The sequence below is a fragment of the Camelus bactrianus genome, chromosome 4, assembly GCF_048773025.1.
Source record: "Camelus bactrianus isolate YW-2024 breed Bactrian camel chromosome 4, ASM4877302v1, whole genome shotgun sequence".
Lineage (NCBI taxonomy): Eukaryota > Metazoa > Chordata > Mammalia > Artiodactyla > Camelidae > Camelus > Camelus bactrianus.
Genome location: NC_133542.1, coordinates 76,049,417 through 76,065,145, shown reverse-complemented (window position 1 = coordinate 76,065,145; position 15,729 = coordinate 76,049,417). Strand labels below are relative to the sequence as shown.

Sequence of the window (15,729 nt, the reverse complement as noted above, 5' to 3'; positions counted from 1 at the left end):
TTATAAAATGTTTGTAATTTGTTTTGGTACAATTTCAAATTGAAAGAAAAGTTGCAGTCGTATGAAGGACTCCCATACACCCAGATTTACCAGTTAAGAATGGTTTGCCCACTTGGCTTTTCATTTGCATTCTCTGTGTGTATGTGCGTTTATTTTTCCCTAAACCATCTGAGAGTCAGTCTCAGAAATCATAGCCCTTTACGCGTAAAGAAATTCAGTGTGCGATTCCTGAGATCAAGGACGTTTCCCTTTGATACGAGTGTCTAACCCACTCAGACTTCACAGCTGTCCCAGTCGTGTCTGGTGCTGCCTTTGTTGGCCATGACCCTCAGCTCTCTTTAATCTGGGAAGGTCCTCAGCTTCTCTCTGTCTTGCATGCCTTTGCCACTGTGAAGGGTGTGGGCCAGTTATCTTTGTGGACTGTGCGTCCGTTCAGGTTGGTGTGACGTTTCTTCACGATTGGGTTGAGGTGGTAGTTTTTGGTGGGCACAGCACAGTGGGGACGTTGTGCCTTTGTCAGTGCTGCAGTGTCCTGGCGAGAGGCTCACAGTGTCAGTTTGTCCCATTATTACAAAAGTGACTTTGATCACCGGGTTAGGGCGGTGTCTGCCACGTTTCTCCACCGTAAAGCGACGGTAATTCTTAAGTAACGTGCAGGCAGGGTAGTAGTTTGAAATCAGACGAGCGTGCCTCCCTCATCACACTTTGGCCACCAGCTTCATCGTGCGTCGACGGCCTTCGCCTCTCCAGTTACCTGTCGGCGTGGACGGTGCTGACTCCCCGTTACCCCCGTAGACGTGTTAGCGGGCCTCCTGCTGCGGGGAAACGCTTTCTCTGCCCCCCTTCGCCGCTGCCTCCCAGGAGTCAGTCGTCTCCCCAGCGAGGCCTGCTTCCTTTTTGTGAGCAGCTGTGTCGAGTTCACTTTTGAAGGGCGTTTTTACTGGCTTTAGAATGCCAGGCGGGAAGACCTTTCATTTCAGCACCTTGAGGATGTCACTCCGTGGTCACCAGGCCCCCGTCACTTCCGTGGAAGAGTCAGTCCACGTTCTTACTGGGGCCCCTTTGCAGGAAGTGTCTGCGCGACTCCCCTCCAGGCTCTGTGCTGAAAAAAACAAGCCTTTGTTTCTCATCGTTTTGTTACCGTGCGCCTGGCGCGCTCTTCTCCGCGTCTGTTCTGTCCGAGGTTCGTGGAGATTCTGGAGCGTGCGGCTTGGTGTCCTGCATCAGCTTGGGAGATTTCTTCAGAGGCCGCGTCTGCTCCTGTCCCTCTTTTCTCCCTTTGGGGCTCAGTCCGCGTGGATGCGGGGTCGTCTTCACCACGGCCTCTGTGGTGTTTACGCTGTTACGTGTCTTCCATTTACTGTCTCTGGATTTCCATCTAGCTATTTTTTACTCCAGTTTATTCGTCTTTTCTGCTTTGTCTCATCGGCTCTTAAATCCTTTCAGTAATTTCAGTCATTGTATCTTCCAGGTCTAGGATTTCTATTTGATTTCTGGTTTCAGCTCTCAGGTGAAATTCTCTGCTTTTCCGTCAGCTTTCTGCAGCACACGGGTTAGCGCTATTTACCTGTCCGGACGGGTGGCTCCGACGTCTGGACGCCCTGCCGGCTGGCTTCCGTGGTCCTCACTCTCTCTTGCGCTCTTGCCCTTGGTCCTCGCTGGCGCTGAGCTTGCGTCTGAAACACCACAGAAGCTGTAGATGACCTTACTTGCCTCCAGAGAGGGTTTAACTTTTTCCAGTTGGCAGCCATTGAGGGGGGCAGGTCATCTTAAACTGCCCAGGGCTGGCGCATTTCAGAGTGACCCCTGCCCCGGCGCTGCAGCCCCACCAGGCTCTCAGCCTCTTCGCCGGGGCCTCTCTTGGGGCGGACCTGCCTTAGAACACCGGCCTCTTAAGGCTCCCCAGCCTCCACAAGCCCCGGCTTGGCCTCACCTTGGAACACCTGCAGGCACGTGCTTACGTGAGTCCGCCGTCTTTTTCAGATCGGCTGGTTTCCTTCAACGTACGTAGAAGAGGAGGGCGTCCAGTGACAGCAAGTGTGCAGCCGGGACTTGCGGACTTTCTTGGAGGAGTTGCTCCAGCTCTGAAGTCTGCCTCTAGCCCGTGACTCGGAGGGGAGTTGCCCGCCAACCTTGCAGCCTTCCACAGCCCGTGGGGGAGGGGGTGCTCGAAGTCCTGCACGTGGACGGTCCTGCCATCAGCCTGCCCCAGGCGGCCTGTCCTGGGTACGCTGCTTGTACATAGAGGGGATCCAGGCCAGCCCTGCTTGCCTGCCACCACCAGTGTGCTGAGGAGAGGGAGCACCAGTGGCACCCGAGCCAGGTGCTGGGTGACCGCTGAGGCCAGAGCACCCCTTGCTCCTGTCCCGTTGAGATGGCCCTCGGGAGCCTAGGTCTGAATGGCAGATGCTGGTGGGGGAGGGCTGGGGACTGCAGAGGGGACCTTCCCCTGGCCCCTCCTGCTCAGGCTCTGGACCCTCAGCCCTCCTGCTTCCTGCTGCTCCCAGGGGGAGGCTTCAGGCCTTGAGAGGCAGAAGGGACTGCAGCCAGGCTGCGGCCCCTGCCCGGCCCCAGCTGTGCGTGGTACGGAGGAGGAGAGCGTGGTGAGGGCCTGTGCGGCCCCCGACCCCCCACGGACGTCTGCACCGGGGGCGTGCGGAGGCCCCCGGGGTGGGCCGCGCTCTCGGGGGAGCCGGAGGGACGTCGCCGACCCTGCCCCCAGTCAGTGGTACTGCCCTTTGCCCCGCGTCCTCGGTGTGTCTGTCCTGTCCTGCTGCCAAGTGGCTGCGGCCTTTGTAACCCTGATGTGGGCGGGGAAGAAAGCGGGGTTCCCCCTCGCTCGGCCTCTGCTGCTCACCCGCCTCCCCTGGAGGAGGCTCCCCACTGCTCCCAGGCAGGCGGGCCCTCTGGGCCTCCCGTGTCCTGCAAGGTGGCCCCTGAGGGTCTCCCCAGCCTTTGCACAGATGTTGGTTCTAGCCTTGGCAAGTTTTTCTTCCAAGGGCTCCTGCCGCCCACAAAACGGGACCGTGGCCAGCCGAAATAAGTGCTCTTGGGGGTGGCTCCACCCCCTGAACTCCCCCTCCTCACTCCTCCTGGCCCTTGACCTCTGACCCTGTTCCCTCTGCCCGGACGTTGCATGAGACCTAGTGACCCTGTCTCCTCTGAGCTCCGCGCCAAAGCTGCAGTGAGACCCGGGCTCTGTGGCTCGCCTTCTCCCTTCGATCAGCTGCACGAGACTGGGTGTCGTGAGGGCTGGATCTTGCCGGCGTGGGCGCTGGTGGCCTCTCTGCGGCCGGGGGTTCTCCTGAGTCGCTCACCCAGCCAGCATCCTGGTGTGGGGAGGAGATGGGGAGGGGTCCGAGAGTAGCAAGGAGGAGGGGAGGCAGCCAGTGACGGCTTGGAAGTGAGGGTGACAGGACTGCGTTTGGGGGCCGTGGGGGAAGAAGGGGAAGGAAGACTTTTCCCCGGAGAGAGCAGGCCTGAGCCCCTGTCACTGGGGCGCAGCCAGCACTTTGCGCCCGACCTTGCCCGGTTGGGCCGGCCGTGAGCCCGGGACGGGAGAGGAGGAAGGCGGCCTGCCTCTTGTGTTTACGGTTGTCAGAAAGGTTTTGGCTTTGGTTTTTGTTGTTGGGTTTTGTTTTGTTTCGTTTTTGGTTTGGCTTGTTTGCTTTTTAAGGGGGGAAAAAGGCTTGTGATTATTTCATCCAAAGCTCCCATTTTCTATCTGTGAATAAGAAGGAAGAGATTTTATCAGACAAGAGATTAACGTATATTTGAGATCATCATGAAACAAGGCGTCATGGTAATGACACTGAGAAAACCTGATTTGGAACCCTGGTTCTTGTGAATGTTTTGTTTTGTTTTTGTTTGTTCTGAAACCTGGATTCGGTTTGCTTTGGTTTTGCACTGCAGGGTGCGGGCGGGGAGGAGGGCTGGGTGGAGGCTGGGGTCCGGGTGGTTTTGGCAGGAGACGGGATGCCCTTGGGGGGGCTGCGGACCCGGGGCCTGAGATTAGCTGTGAACACTTAGGAGCCCGATGCATGCGGGTCAGGGATCTGGGGGTCCTGCAGCTGGTGGTGACCCCAAATGGAATACAGACTGTACATTTGCCAATAGGTTTTTTCAGACCACGGTTTTTACTGCAAATAAACCCGAATTCTTTTCTGCAAGAGTGACTGGTCTTTCGTGGTGGGGGGGAGAGGGTGGCTGGATTCCTGTGTCCAGCAGGGTCTTCCCTGTGGGGATGCTGTTGGCCCAGGGGACAGTGGCCTGGGTCGGACGTGGGGCTTGGGGTGGCTCAGCCCCAGCACAGGTTGGGGGTCCGGACAGCACAATGATGCCAGGCCACCGACCAGGCAGCTCCAGGCTGGCCCCGTGCCACGGGCCCCCCCGTGCAGGTCCTGTGACTCCTCCAGCAGCTGCTGAGGCGGCGTCACTGTCTTCACGTTTGGGTGGGACTCAGACCCCAGCCCTGACACTTGGATAAGTCCTTGAACTCCTGAACCTATTTGTTTATATATACATGTTGGAGATAAAAATAGGCTCTCCAGAGGGTGGGTCTGTGGCTTATGATAGAGAAAATCAGAATAGTGTGGTAAAGACGGCTTGCTCCCCGATGGAGAAGCAGTCCAGAGGCAGTGGTCCAGGGTGGCTTGGAGCCCACCCCCACTCCAGACTCCTCTCATCTGCAGCCTGCACTTCCCTCATAGTTGCTTCGTGGTCCAAGGTGGCTGCTGGAGCTCCTGCCATTGAGTCCATGGCTAGAAGTGGAATTTGGTGCAGCATTTCCCCTTCCCCTCCTGACCACCCCTGGTTGCACTAGAGGCTAGAGATGCAGGACCTGGGTTGGGTGCACAGCCTGGAGAATGTTGGGTCCTATTACTGAGAACACAGGTCCACATTGGGGTGGTGAAGGTCAAGGGAGCCTTGGAGCTGGGTGTACATCTGGCGCTCGGCAGATGTCAGTTTTAGTTACAGACAAGGGAGGTGAGTGCAGATGTTTGAGGCAACACAGGTGGAGAGCCTTGGAGCTTGCCCCCGGCCCTGGTCTCAAGGACCCGGAGCCCCAGCGCCTGACTCAAGCTGGTGCCCCTGAGAACCAGATGGGAGGGTCACCCCCGACCCCCGCACCCCAGGGAACTTCTCAGGCCTGAGAGGCCCAGTTGTCCCAACACCACCTCCCCTGAGAGCCGGCCTCCAGTTCTGCGTTCTCGCGTCCACGCATGGGGGGAAGGAAAAGCCTGGACCTTGCTGACCAGCTCCTGCGTCAGCACTCGGCTGCCCTGAGCAAGGGCTGAGCGAGCTTGGGCAGCTCTGGCGGAAGCCCCAGGCCGGGAAGCAGAGAGCTGTGGAGGCCTGAGGGGCAGCTGCAGGCGGACCTGGGGGCACCAGGGGCTGGGGCTTCGGGGGAGGGCCCCCCACCTGCTGTGAGGCCCGGACAGGAAAGGGTGGGAAGCCTCAGGCCTGCGTGTGGCCGGGGGAGGCCCAGCAGGGAGGAGGGGCCTGCCTGCCCGGGGCTGCCCCTCGGCTGCTGGGAAGCAGATCGGAGCTGGGCTCTCAGAGGGCAGCGAGCATCGTGCCCCTTAATTCTGACACCTGCGAGTTCCCGGAGGGCAGGGCCAGCCTGGAGGCTGCTGTGTCCAGAATTTGAGAAACACTTCTTGGATGAAAGATGGAAACAGCCTATCTTCTGAGGTGACGTGGACATCCCCCTCCACCCCTAGTCCTCCGCCACCAACTCAGGAACGCCGCGGGAAACGCCGAGTGCGAGCCTGGGCTCAGAAGAAGGAGAGACACGGAGCAGAGTAGAGGCAGGAGCCGCCACCAGGGCAGCCTCTGGGCTCTTGGGCCGTCTGGGGTGAGAACTGGGATTCTAACACCCGCGGCATTAGCCCGGGTCCCCGGAAGCCAGCAGCCAGACTGGGCCCTGCATAAAGCCGAGATCTCAGAGAACTCCCCCATCACGGACACGTGGATAACACGTGGGTAAAACCAAAATCATGGACCAGGACAAATGTTTTCATGTGTTTTTACCTTTCCAGAAACAAAGGAATGAAAAGGCACTGCACACTCCGGGACAAATTAACACAGAATGGTTAACCCTTGACTTCGAAGATAAGATGAAAAATCCACTGGGCAGCAAGCAAAAGATTGAGTGCCTTACAAGGAGTCATTTGCGTTTGCCTTAGATGTCACTTGGGCACATTCGGTGCCACAAAGTCCTCCTGAAAAGAAAGAGGGGCCCCGGGGTTTATGCTCACAGAGTCGCTGAGATGTAAGTTGGCAGGCAGGCAGTTCCCAGCCCTCAGACCTCAGGGGCCGCTGTGCGCGAAGACGCCGCTTGTGCAGAGAAATGAGCAAACCTGAGGCCGCATTTGAGCCAGGTGAGTGGGAAAGCCACACCGCGGGTTTGGGGGTGAATGAGTGCAGGAACCAGCCTTGACCGAGGGGAAGGTGTGGTTACAGCACCTGGTAACGAGATAATAACGAGAGTAGAAACGATTTCAGGAAAGGTAGCTGGAAAGAGAAAAAGCCAAAAGGTAGGAGGCCATGTGGGCGCACTACCTTTCTCATCTTTTCCAGGTAAAAGTCAAGAGATGTCTTAGAACCTGAAAACGGATGGAGGTGTGAGGACGCTGAAGAGCACAAAGATCAGCGCTCAGAGAGATGAGGTAATGAACGAAAAGCGGGTGGAGTTGAGCGGAAGCGTTGGGAGGAGGAAGCAGCGTCCTCTGAGCACGGCGGCCGGGGCGGAGGTGACGAGTGTGTCCGGAGAGAAGAGGCGTGGTGTCCGTCTCCAGCAGGACGTGCGTGGGCTGGTCTGTTGCTGCTGGACAAAATTTCCATAAACAGAGGCCGAGAGCAGCACACACTGGTCCTCCCGCCCTGTCGGTTACAGGAGTCCCGAGCGGGTCCCCCTGGGCTGAACCCGAGGTGCGGCCCGGGTGTGTCTCTCTGGAGGCTCTGGGGGAGAATCCACTTCCTTGCCTTTCCAGCTTCCAGAAGCTGCCGGTCCTTCCATGGACCGTGGGCCCTTCCTCCATCTTCAAAGAGACACAGTTGGCATCTCCGACCCTTCTGTCGTCACATCTGTCTCCCTCTGACCACAGCTGGGAAAGGCTCTCGTGTGATTAGACTGGCCCCACCCAGATCATCCAGGAAACCCCTCCCATCTCAAGGTCCTTAGCTTTCATCACATTTGCCACGAGAGGTCATGCAGCCACAGGTGCCAGAGGTTAGGATGTGGACGGTCCCTCTGGGGGGCCATCATCCTGCCTACAGCAGCAGATTAGATGCTCTAACCGGTCTTCCTTGTAAACACAACAGAATCGGTGGGGAAATAGTTCTGATTTCATCAGAGCTGGTAACAAGCAACACACAGAGGCCAGAAGGTAGGTGAGGGCGGGAGTCCAGAGAGGTCAGCGGTCTCTGCTCGTGGGTGCGTGCCCAGGTGGGTGAGCTCTACCGGGTACGGAGCCTGGCCGGGCGTGGGGGAGGCGGGGCGAAGCCCAGCACTGCGCCCCCAGAGCACCAAGTCTAATAGATGTGCCCTGTTTAAAAGCTGGGACGCCAGTGGACCTCGCCACCACAGCCACCACGAGACAGCAAGGAGAAGCCTTTTCCTTGGACCTTGACGATGGGTGGAAAGAAAAAACAAAAGCTTCCCTGAGAATCTGTGTTACGGGTCGAACCGTGTCCCTCCCAGGAAGCTGTGTTGAAGTCCTAGCCCCTGACGCCTGTGCATGTGCCTGTTTGAAAAGAGGGTCCTCGCAGGTGTAGCCATGCTAAGGTGAGGTCATCAGGGTGGGCCCCAAACCAGCGTGACGGGTATCTTTACCAAAAGGGAGCTGTGGGTCCAGGGGCAGACACGCACGCAGGGAGAAGGGCCGGTGAGGAGGGCGGCGTATTTGGGGGGTGCATCCCCCGGCCAGCGCAGCGCCGGAGGCCGGGGCAGAGGCGGGAGCACGGCCCCTCAGGGCCCGCGGAGGCGGCCAGCCCTCGGACGCCCTGCTCTTGGCCCCTGGGCTCCGGAGCTGCGAGGTGTGGCGCCCTGTGACGTCAGCCCTAGGAAAGGAGGGGCTGTAACTTGGCGCCTCAGTAGGCGCCGCCTGCATTTGCACTTCCTGCGGGTCTGAAAGGCCTGGCGCTGAGTGTGAAGTGGGACCCCAGGTGGCTGACGCTCCTGGGTGCCGGGGGGGGGGGGGGGGGGGGGAGCGCAAATGTCTCTGGAAGAATCTGCTTCCAAGTTTCAACCTCAAAGAGTTCCCCGAGGGAAAGTTCCAAGAAACACACACTCCTTGTCCAAAAGCACAGATCACACAAGGAAATAAGAGCCAACAAAACCCACAGGCTGCTGCACCAGACGCACAAGCGGAGAACAAAATAAGGGAGCTTAAAGACAGACTCGGAGGGACGGGAAGCGTGCGGAAAGAGCGAGAAGCTATGGGCGAGGAAGCTGGGAAGGCCTGCGAGGTATGGACCGGAACCCTCGGCAGCCGGGCTCAGGCTGCACACACAGCATCGCGCGGCGGGGGCCGAGGAAGAAACGTTGTCGTGGGGCATACGCGCGGCCAGCAGAGAGGCCCGGGCCGCTGCCGGGCACAGTGTGTTTGCATTCCAGAGGGACACTGTCACCTTCACCTCTGACTCTGCGTCCCCGTAGCAGGAGCGCAAGGAATGGCCTTGTCAGAGGGAGAAGTACCAGCAAGCGACGTGGGTTCCAGCTGCTCATGGGCGTGGTCTGGGGAATGCCTGCTGCCCCGGCCCTGGAAGTCTTGGGGTGCAGGGGAAGTTGTAGCCCCGGACAGAATGGAGTTGGGGGTCCCATGGAAAGCTGACTCTCGGTGCAAGCTCTCTGTCTGAAAGAAGAGAGAAGCCCACTGGTGATGCCATTTTCAAACAGCCCTTTTTACCAAAAAAATTGTAATTACAGTGGGTGGGTCGGATGAGACGTGGTCAGAGAAGGAGTTAGTGAGCTGGAAAATAGTCCTCATGACGTCACTGGTAACGCAGAGATTAAACAAATGAAGACCGAGCAGGTGCAACGTGCATCTCCTCCAGACAGACTCAGAAGGAGAGGAAATACAGCGCGGAGGAGGGGCAGTATTTGAGGAACACTGGCTAGCCATCTTCCAGAACTGAAGAAGCTCACCAGTCCAGAAATTCACGGACCCGAAGAATGCCAAGGAGGGTTAAAAAAAACCACACACACACGCAGTCTAGAATCGGCTCGGGGAGACTGGGGCGCTGAAGACAAAGGGAAGATCTTAAAACATCCGTGGAGAACAGAAAGGTTCGTTTTAATAAAACAACTTTGTAATGATTTTACAGCAGCAGTGAGGCCCAGAGAACACCTAGTACTTCCTAGTTTGGGTAACTATTTGTTTTCTGTCGCTGGTAACAAATCACTGCATGTTTAAACAATACACATCTATTATCTCGCAGTTTCTCTGGGTCAGCTCAGCTGGCCCCTCCGCTCAGGGTCTCCCAAGGTCGCAGCCCAGGTGTGAGCCGGGCTGCGCTCTCGTCCGGAGATTTAGCCGGGGATGAGCTCACTTCCACGCTCACCTAGGCTGTTGGCAGCGTTCACTTCCTGGCAGTCGTGTGACTGAGGGCCGGCTTCCTGCCAGCGGTCAGCCGGGGATGGCTCTCGGCGCGCACCCGCCCGCAGTTCCTTGACACGTGGCTGCCTCGCAGTGTGGCCGCTCAAGAGACTCTCTCCCTTCAGTCTGCTGAAGCACGATCAGGGGAGTAGACCCATCGCCGTTGTCACAGCTCCCACCTGCACTCGAGAGGAGGGTGTGACTCACGGGGGTCACCTTGGGGGGTTTCGCCACAGTAACCGAAGTGTGCCTGCTAAAATTCCTAGGGTAACACTAGAAGATCAGAAAAGCAATACAACGTAGAAACTTGCAGAGGGAAAAGTTGCATCGGAATATGGAAGGAGGAACGAAAAGAAAAAAGAAACGGACGGGACAGAACAAATGTATAACACAAACAATGTGGTGGAGGTAAACACACCAGGATTTTCAATAAGGTAAGTGGGCCGAATACAGCAACTAAAAGTGTGAGGTAACTGACAGGAAGAGCGTCAGACTAGATGCTTAAAATCAGTCTCTCCGTGTGTGTGTGTGTGTGTTCTACAAAAGATACCTCTAAACTATAAAGCATAAAAAGTTGAGAGTAAAAGGTTGAAAAATGATATTCCAAAAGGAAACTGACACAGCTGTGTTAACTCACGTGGGACAGTTTTCAAAGCAAAATGAGTGACGTCAGAAGTCCATAATTAAAAATTTACAGGAAATTTCCGTATGTTTGCAAATTAAGAAACATCTAAATAATTAATAATCAAAAAATAGATTATAATGGAATTATAAAGCACCTCGAATTCATTTTTTAAATTTAAATTTGATAAAAATACTCCACAGCAAAACTTGTAGGGTCATGCTGAGGCTGAACTTGAACCGAAGCCGGCGCCCTTGCCGCCGCCGTGTGTGACAGCAAAGGGCTGGCGGCGGGCTCGCTTCTCACATGTCGTCATCCCTCCAGGCTGGGACAAGCCTTGATTCCTGGAACAAAAGTTTCATGTCTCCATTAAGCATTTTCAAATTATCTATTTAAAATGTAATTTTTTCCAAGTAGAAAATTACAAATGTATTAAATGTGCACAAATTACAGGGTTTTAAAACTACAGCTCCGATCCCGGTGGCTTCTCACGGTGACTCCTGCCACCGCGGGGGGAGGGCGCAGCGGTGGGCCGCTCTCCTGCTGAGACTTGACAACATTTTGGGTTAACTCAGACCCCTGTTCCTTAGTTACAAGTTGATGTATTTATTTCCCTTAACGATATATTTATTTTAAATTTCTAGTGTCCGTCAAAATGTTTATTAGAAAAGTTCTTTTTTTAAAAAAAATCGAAGTAGAATTGATTTAGCGGTTTAGCTTTAATCCTTTAGTTTCCCTAAAAAAAGAGAACCCGTGCATTCACACAAGGTCTGCGCGGGACCTTGTTCACCTGGATCGTCCCTGGGTGACTAATGCCACGTCTGGACGTGGGCGCTACCGGGGCCGCAGCACAGATGGCTGTGCCAGACCCCTGGCCTCCGTTCCCTGCAGCTCCACACCAGTGCAAGCTTTGCTTAGGGTCACAGTCCTGCCGTGAGTGAGGGGCAGCCCATAAGAAGAGGGACAGTTATTTCTTCCTCAACTGAGAGTCTGGGTAGTGACCCAGGGCTGGGACTGGACTCACAGTGTCGGGGACCCAAGTGTTTCTGGTTTTGTGGTCCCCTGAGGTGGCCTCCTGAGCTCACCTCATGGTCCAAGATGTGGCTCCAGCTCCAGCCCCTGAATCCACATTCCAGCCAATAGAAAGGAGAAGGGGCAGGGAAGCCGCACGGCCTCTGTCTTAAAGGACACCTTCACTCACCATCTCCCTTTGGCCATAACTTGGTCATATGGCCTCGCCTGGCTGCAAAGGAGGCTGGGAAATGTAGTCTTCATTCGGGTTCCAGTCACCATGGAAGAAGGAAGAAGGGAGAAGGGGAGACGGGTGGATGGCGGGGGAGGGGAGTAGCAGCCTTTGCCTCAAAAACTGCATGGCCATGAGGGGTCGGCTTGGCGGAGAGAGGCGGTTAGTCCCCCACAGGTGTGTCCTGGTGATGGTTAACCTGATTCACATGAAGAACAAGGCTTCTCAATGACCCTCAGTCCATTCACACAAGCAGGCTATGCCTTAGTCATTAGATTTCGGTTCATATGCGGGAAAAAACACCCACACAGGGAGAGAACAGGTTTCTACTTCCACTGCCCTGAGGACTTTTTGGTCCAACTTAGAATTCACAATGTTGTGTTCGTTTCTGACGCACAGGGGTGATTCAGATGTGTGTGTGTGTGTGTGTGTATGTGTATCTGTCTATATCCTTTTTCGTATTCTTTTCATTACAGGTTATTACAAGCTATTGAATGTAGTTCCCTGCACTGGTCCAATTAATTTTATTTCTTAGGAGACAAAAACCTCTTGCTGACATCACCTCTAAACCGATTTCTCACCAACACACCCACGAGGGTGCATTTGTCTTTCCTCCCTCGTTAGTGAGTCCAGTACGTTCAGCAGAAAAGGGACAGATCGCTGTGCTCCCGGGGTCGGGTCGCACCTGGCCAGGTGAGAGCCTTGGTTTGCCAGGCCCCACGCTCTGCCCTGCAGCTCCAGCGAGACGCTGTCATCGCCAACCGTGGGGAACACAGATTTCGTCACATTCAAATAGGAATGTTCTGGACAAACGTGAGACATCACGTCACAGGAAGAGTGAAGGCAAGTGACGGGAAAAGGTGCGCCAGGCAGACGCCAAAGGAAGCGAGTGTAACCCTGCGGTACCAGACGGGATGCAATGGAGGCAGAAAGTGTCCTTACACGTGAAGATAGCGGTGCACTGGGACCCTCGTTGGAGCCGGCTGGTGCCAGCTCACAGGAGCTGACGGGGGGGGCCTCTTCCCACATCCGTGTTCGGTGACATCCTTGTTGGTACCTTGAAATCGGCCCCCGAGGGAGCATTTACACCACAGAAATCAGCCAACTCTGCCCACCTGGAGAGCCCACGTTACACGTCCAGCAGCAGCCCCTAGAGAAGGAGGTTCACTAACAGTTTAACGATAAGCTGTGACAATCCTGGAGATTAATACACCTGGCAACATAGTCTCAAAACACATAAAAACAGAATTACGGGGAGAAGCGGACCCATCCCAGACACTGCTCACAGCAACAGCCGGAGCCGACGGTAATCAGTAAGGGAGCTCCCTGCCAGGGGAAGGCCGGACGGAGCCCGGGCTGTCGGTCCCCGTGGGGCTCCGCCTCCCCGCCTGTCTGCAGGTTCCCTCCTGGGGGACGGTCTCAGTCCCCTGGCTGTGTCGCCTTCTCTGGGTCCCGCTCTCCTGGGGTGTCATGCTCACCTGTGGCCACTAGGGGGCGATGTTTCCTGCGAAGGCCCCGCCTCCTTGGGCTCTTGGCGCTGGCCCAGCCTGCAGGGGCTCTGTAGCCAGAGTGACAGTTCCATCCCCACATTTGTTTCAATCAGAACATTGGAAACAAATGACGGAGTAAAGTGGGAGTCTGGGGCCCCGGCCTGAAGCTGTCCACACCTGCTGTGTGTATGCCCGGGTGGCTGCAGCCCCCCCAACCCCCGCCCCGGCCGTTCCCACCTGCCCTCGGTGTGCGGGTGCCGGGGGAGGGGTGCCCACCCGCCTCGGAGGGCCCAGCACTTCCTCCCAGATGATGAAAGGGGGTGATTGCACGAAGTCAATGTTGTTCTATCTTTTAAGGTTCTTTTGGGAAAGATAAAATCTTGGCGGTGCAAACGCAACCCTCAAAAGCTGTTCTGTGCTGCACACCAGAAATAGACACAACGTTGTAAACTGACTATACTTCAATTTAAAAAAATTGTTCTGGAAACTTCCCTGGACCATGAGCTGCCCAGGTCCGGCGCCCCTGCTGTGTTCCGCCTGCTTTCTCATCCCTACGATGAGCAGCGGTGGTCCCTCCCTCCCTTGAGATGACAGGACACCCTCAGCAGCTGCCGGCCCCGCCCCCAGGTGCTGCTGGCTGCGCCGCGGGGGGGTGGCTGGGGCTGGGTACCGGGCGGCTGGTCAGCGCTCGGCAGGTGGTGCTGAACTGTCAGTGTCCTGCCGGGCCACGGGCAGAGCTCCAAGGGGAGCCCCTCCCCCTGCCCGGCCCCTGCTCCACCCTGGGCCCCTGCCCAGTCCTAGGGCAGCCTGCAGACACCTCCCTCTGCCCCGGGAGCCCAGCCAGCAGGTGGGGGTGGAGGGCTGGCCAGGCTGAGGAGGAGGCCAGCCCGAGCCAGAAGGAGGCATCTCAGGGCTGGCCCGGGTGTGTCCAGGCCAAGCGGGCCGGGGCGAGTCCCCCACGGGCCTGCCTGGATTTGCGGGCCTGGAGTCGACTATGACTGGTTTGCACTGTTGTTTTCTACAAAGTGCACGAAAAGGTAATAACGTGCAGAGAAACTTAGAAAACTTCCCTGAAACTGACAGAGCAGGGGTTATAGGCCCTACTTCCCAAATGGGGAAACAGGCTTGGTGAGGGAACACTGCCCAGACAGTACAGCAGGATGCGGCAGGACCCTGTCTCGGCATCCATGGCTGGAGCCCGGCCACTTCCCGAGCTGTGCCGCCCCCCACCCTGAAGCTGTGCCGAGATGGGGCGGCCCATCCACCTCTCCCAGACCCGAGCAGGGCCAGATCGATGACAAACCCTGCAAAGCTGACCCACAGGCAGGCCTAGCCTTCCAGCCATCACCCCTTGTCCGAAGTCCAGGTGGACTGTGCTGCCCGCCTGCTTAGGACGATTTTGCAACAGCTGCTTGTCTCTGAGCCACGGCCAAGAGAGCTCCAGGCTGCCTCGGCTGCTGTCCCGGGGCTGCGGGGACCGCTCTGTCCCTCGCCCATGCACCCTACGTCCAGGGCTCCAAGGAGGACGTGAGCGTGCTCCTTCCTAGACCTCTCGGCCTGTCCTTCACCCCCTCCGGGGAGGGCAGCCCTGCTCCTGGCTGCCGGGCCAGGCCTGCCGTCAGCTGAGCGACCAGGCTGGTGTCCTCCTGCCCTGGGCCCCCGCACCGCCCCAGGAAGCCTCATGCTGGGGAGTCAGCCCTCTTCCAGAGGGGCCAGGGGAGTGAGTGACAATCTCTACCCCAAGGACGGGGACTGACAATGGCAGCAGCACACAGGCAGGCCAGAGCCCAGGTCACCTCCTCCGAGAGGCCCTCCTGGGTTCCTGCTGGAAGGAGAGACAGCTTGCTCAGAAGCGGCCCCGTCACAGCCAGCCCATGGCCACCCCACCCCTCCCGGCCTCTGTCTTCCTTCTGGACCCTGAGCCCCTCAAGGGCAGGGGCTGGGTCGTAGTTGTCTCGGACTCTCAGCAGTGCTCTGCTTACAGTAGGTGCTCAGTAAATGCACAGGACAGATAAACTGGCAGCGAGACGGCTGGACAGCCTCGGCGGGAATAAAAGCACAGGTGTCTGTCTGGTAATAGGAACAGCGGTCCTGTCCCCGTCACCGCCCCCTGACCTGGCAGCCAGCGTTCCCGAGTTGTCAGCTGCCCACCGCTTTGCTCCCGCGGGAAGAGGAGGCCCTATTCCACATCGGCACCCGTTCTGACTCTGCACAGCCAGAGGCGAATGCCCTTATTCTCCCCAGATCTCCTCTGGGCGTCCTCTGCCTGAGTGCAGACCAGATGCCCTAGCCCCAGAGGCAGACTGCAGATTCTGGCCTGATTCCCCACTAGCTTGCTGTGTGACTCGAGGCAAGCTGACTCCCCTCTCTGGGCCCTGGCCCCCTCAACCGTGAGCACCCCTTCCCTGGGATGAGCAGCTGAGGCTGGACAGGCAGGCCCGTGCTAAGGCCTTGGGTCACCCCAGCAAGGAGCCCCAGGCCTGGCAACGCTTCCTGCCCACCCGGCTGTGCCAAGCTCCCGTCCGGCGTTGGGAGCAGGGCGGGCACAGACAGGGGTGCACGGCTCACCCAGTAACCCCGAAATGGCTGTTTTAGAGCTGAGAACGTGAGCTCACCTGCCCCGTCACCAGGGTTGAGCGCAGCTCTGCCCGCCTCAGAATTGCCCACTTGGCTGCCTCCTGGCCAGCCTCCAAGAGGCCCCGGCGGTGGGAGGTGCCTCCTGCCCCGGGGTGGGCGGGACAGGGGCTGGCGGAGCGGTGGGGGGGGGGGGCG

At 57.4% G+C, this 15,729-nt stretch overlaps 1 protein-coding gene and 3 long non-coding RNA genes across 10 annotated transcripts in view; 2 read left to right on the top strand and 2 right to left on the bottom strand.

The window, feature by feature from the left end:
* Positions 1-4,169, top strand: part of VAV2 (vav guanine nucleotide exchange factor 2) — a 168,233-nt gene extending 164,064 nt beyond the window's left edge. For all 6 annotated transcript variants that reach the window (XR_012506627.1, XR_012506626.1, XM_074362617.1 and 3 more), the window contains one exon: positions 1,984-4,169. Coding sequence is in view for 4 of the 6 variants with exons in the window: in XM_074362617.1 (XP_074218718.1) it covers positions 1,984-2,031 (48 nt within the window). In the remaining 2 variants the exon portion in view is untranslated. The remainder of the gene's footprint in view (positions 1-1,983) is intronic.
* A 1,845-nt stretch (positions 4,170-6,014) lies between these two features.
* Positions 6,015-7,784, bottom strand: LOC141577517 (uncharacterized). Its single transcript, XR_012506630.1, has 2 exons — positions 6,565-7,784; positions 6,015-6,468 (listed from the first exon to the last, which is right to left on the bottom strand). It is a non-coding gene; the product is annotated as an uncharacterized LOC141577517 (long non-coding RNA).
* A 1,494-nt stretch (positions 7,785-9,278) lies between these two features.
* Positions 9,279-15,710, bottom strand: LOC123616672 (uncharacterized). Of its 2 annotated transcripts, XR_006724675.2 has the most exons (3): positions 15,573-15,687; positions 12,946-13,025; positions 9,279-12,617 (listed from the first exon to the last, which is right to left on the bottom strand). It is a non-coding gene; the product is annotated as an uncharacterized LOC123616672 (long non-coding RNA). The 2 variants fall into 2 exon arrangements; XR_012506628.1 differs by lacking the exon at positions 12,946-13,025 and having other exon boundaries at positions 15,573-15,710.
* LOC141577516 (uncharacterized) lies at positions 9,522-13,364 on the top strand. The gene is made up of 2 exons (XR_012506629.1): positions 9,522-10,036; positions 11,944-13,364. It is a non-coding gene; the product is annotated as an uncharacterized LOC141577516 (long non-coding RNA).
* Positions 15,711-15,729: the final 19 nt, after the last annotated feature.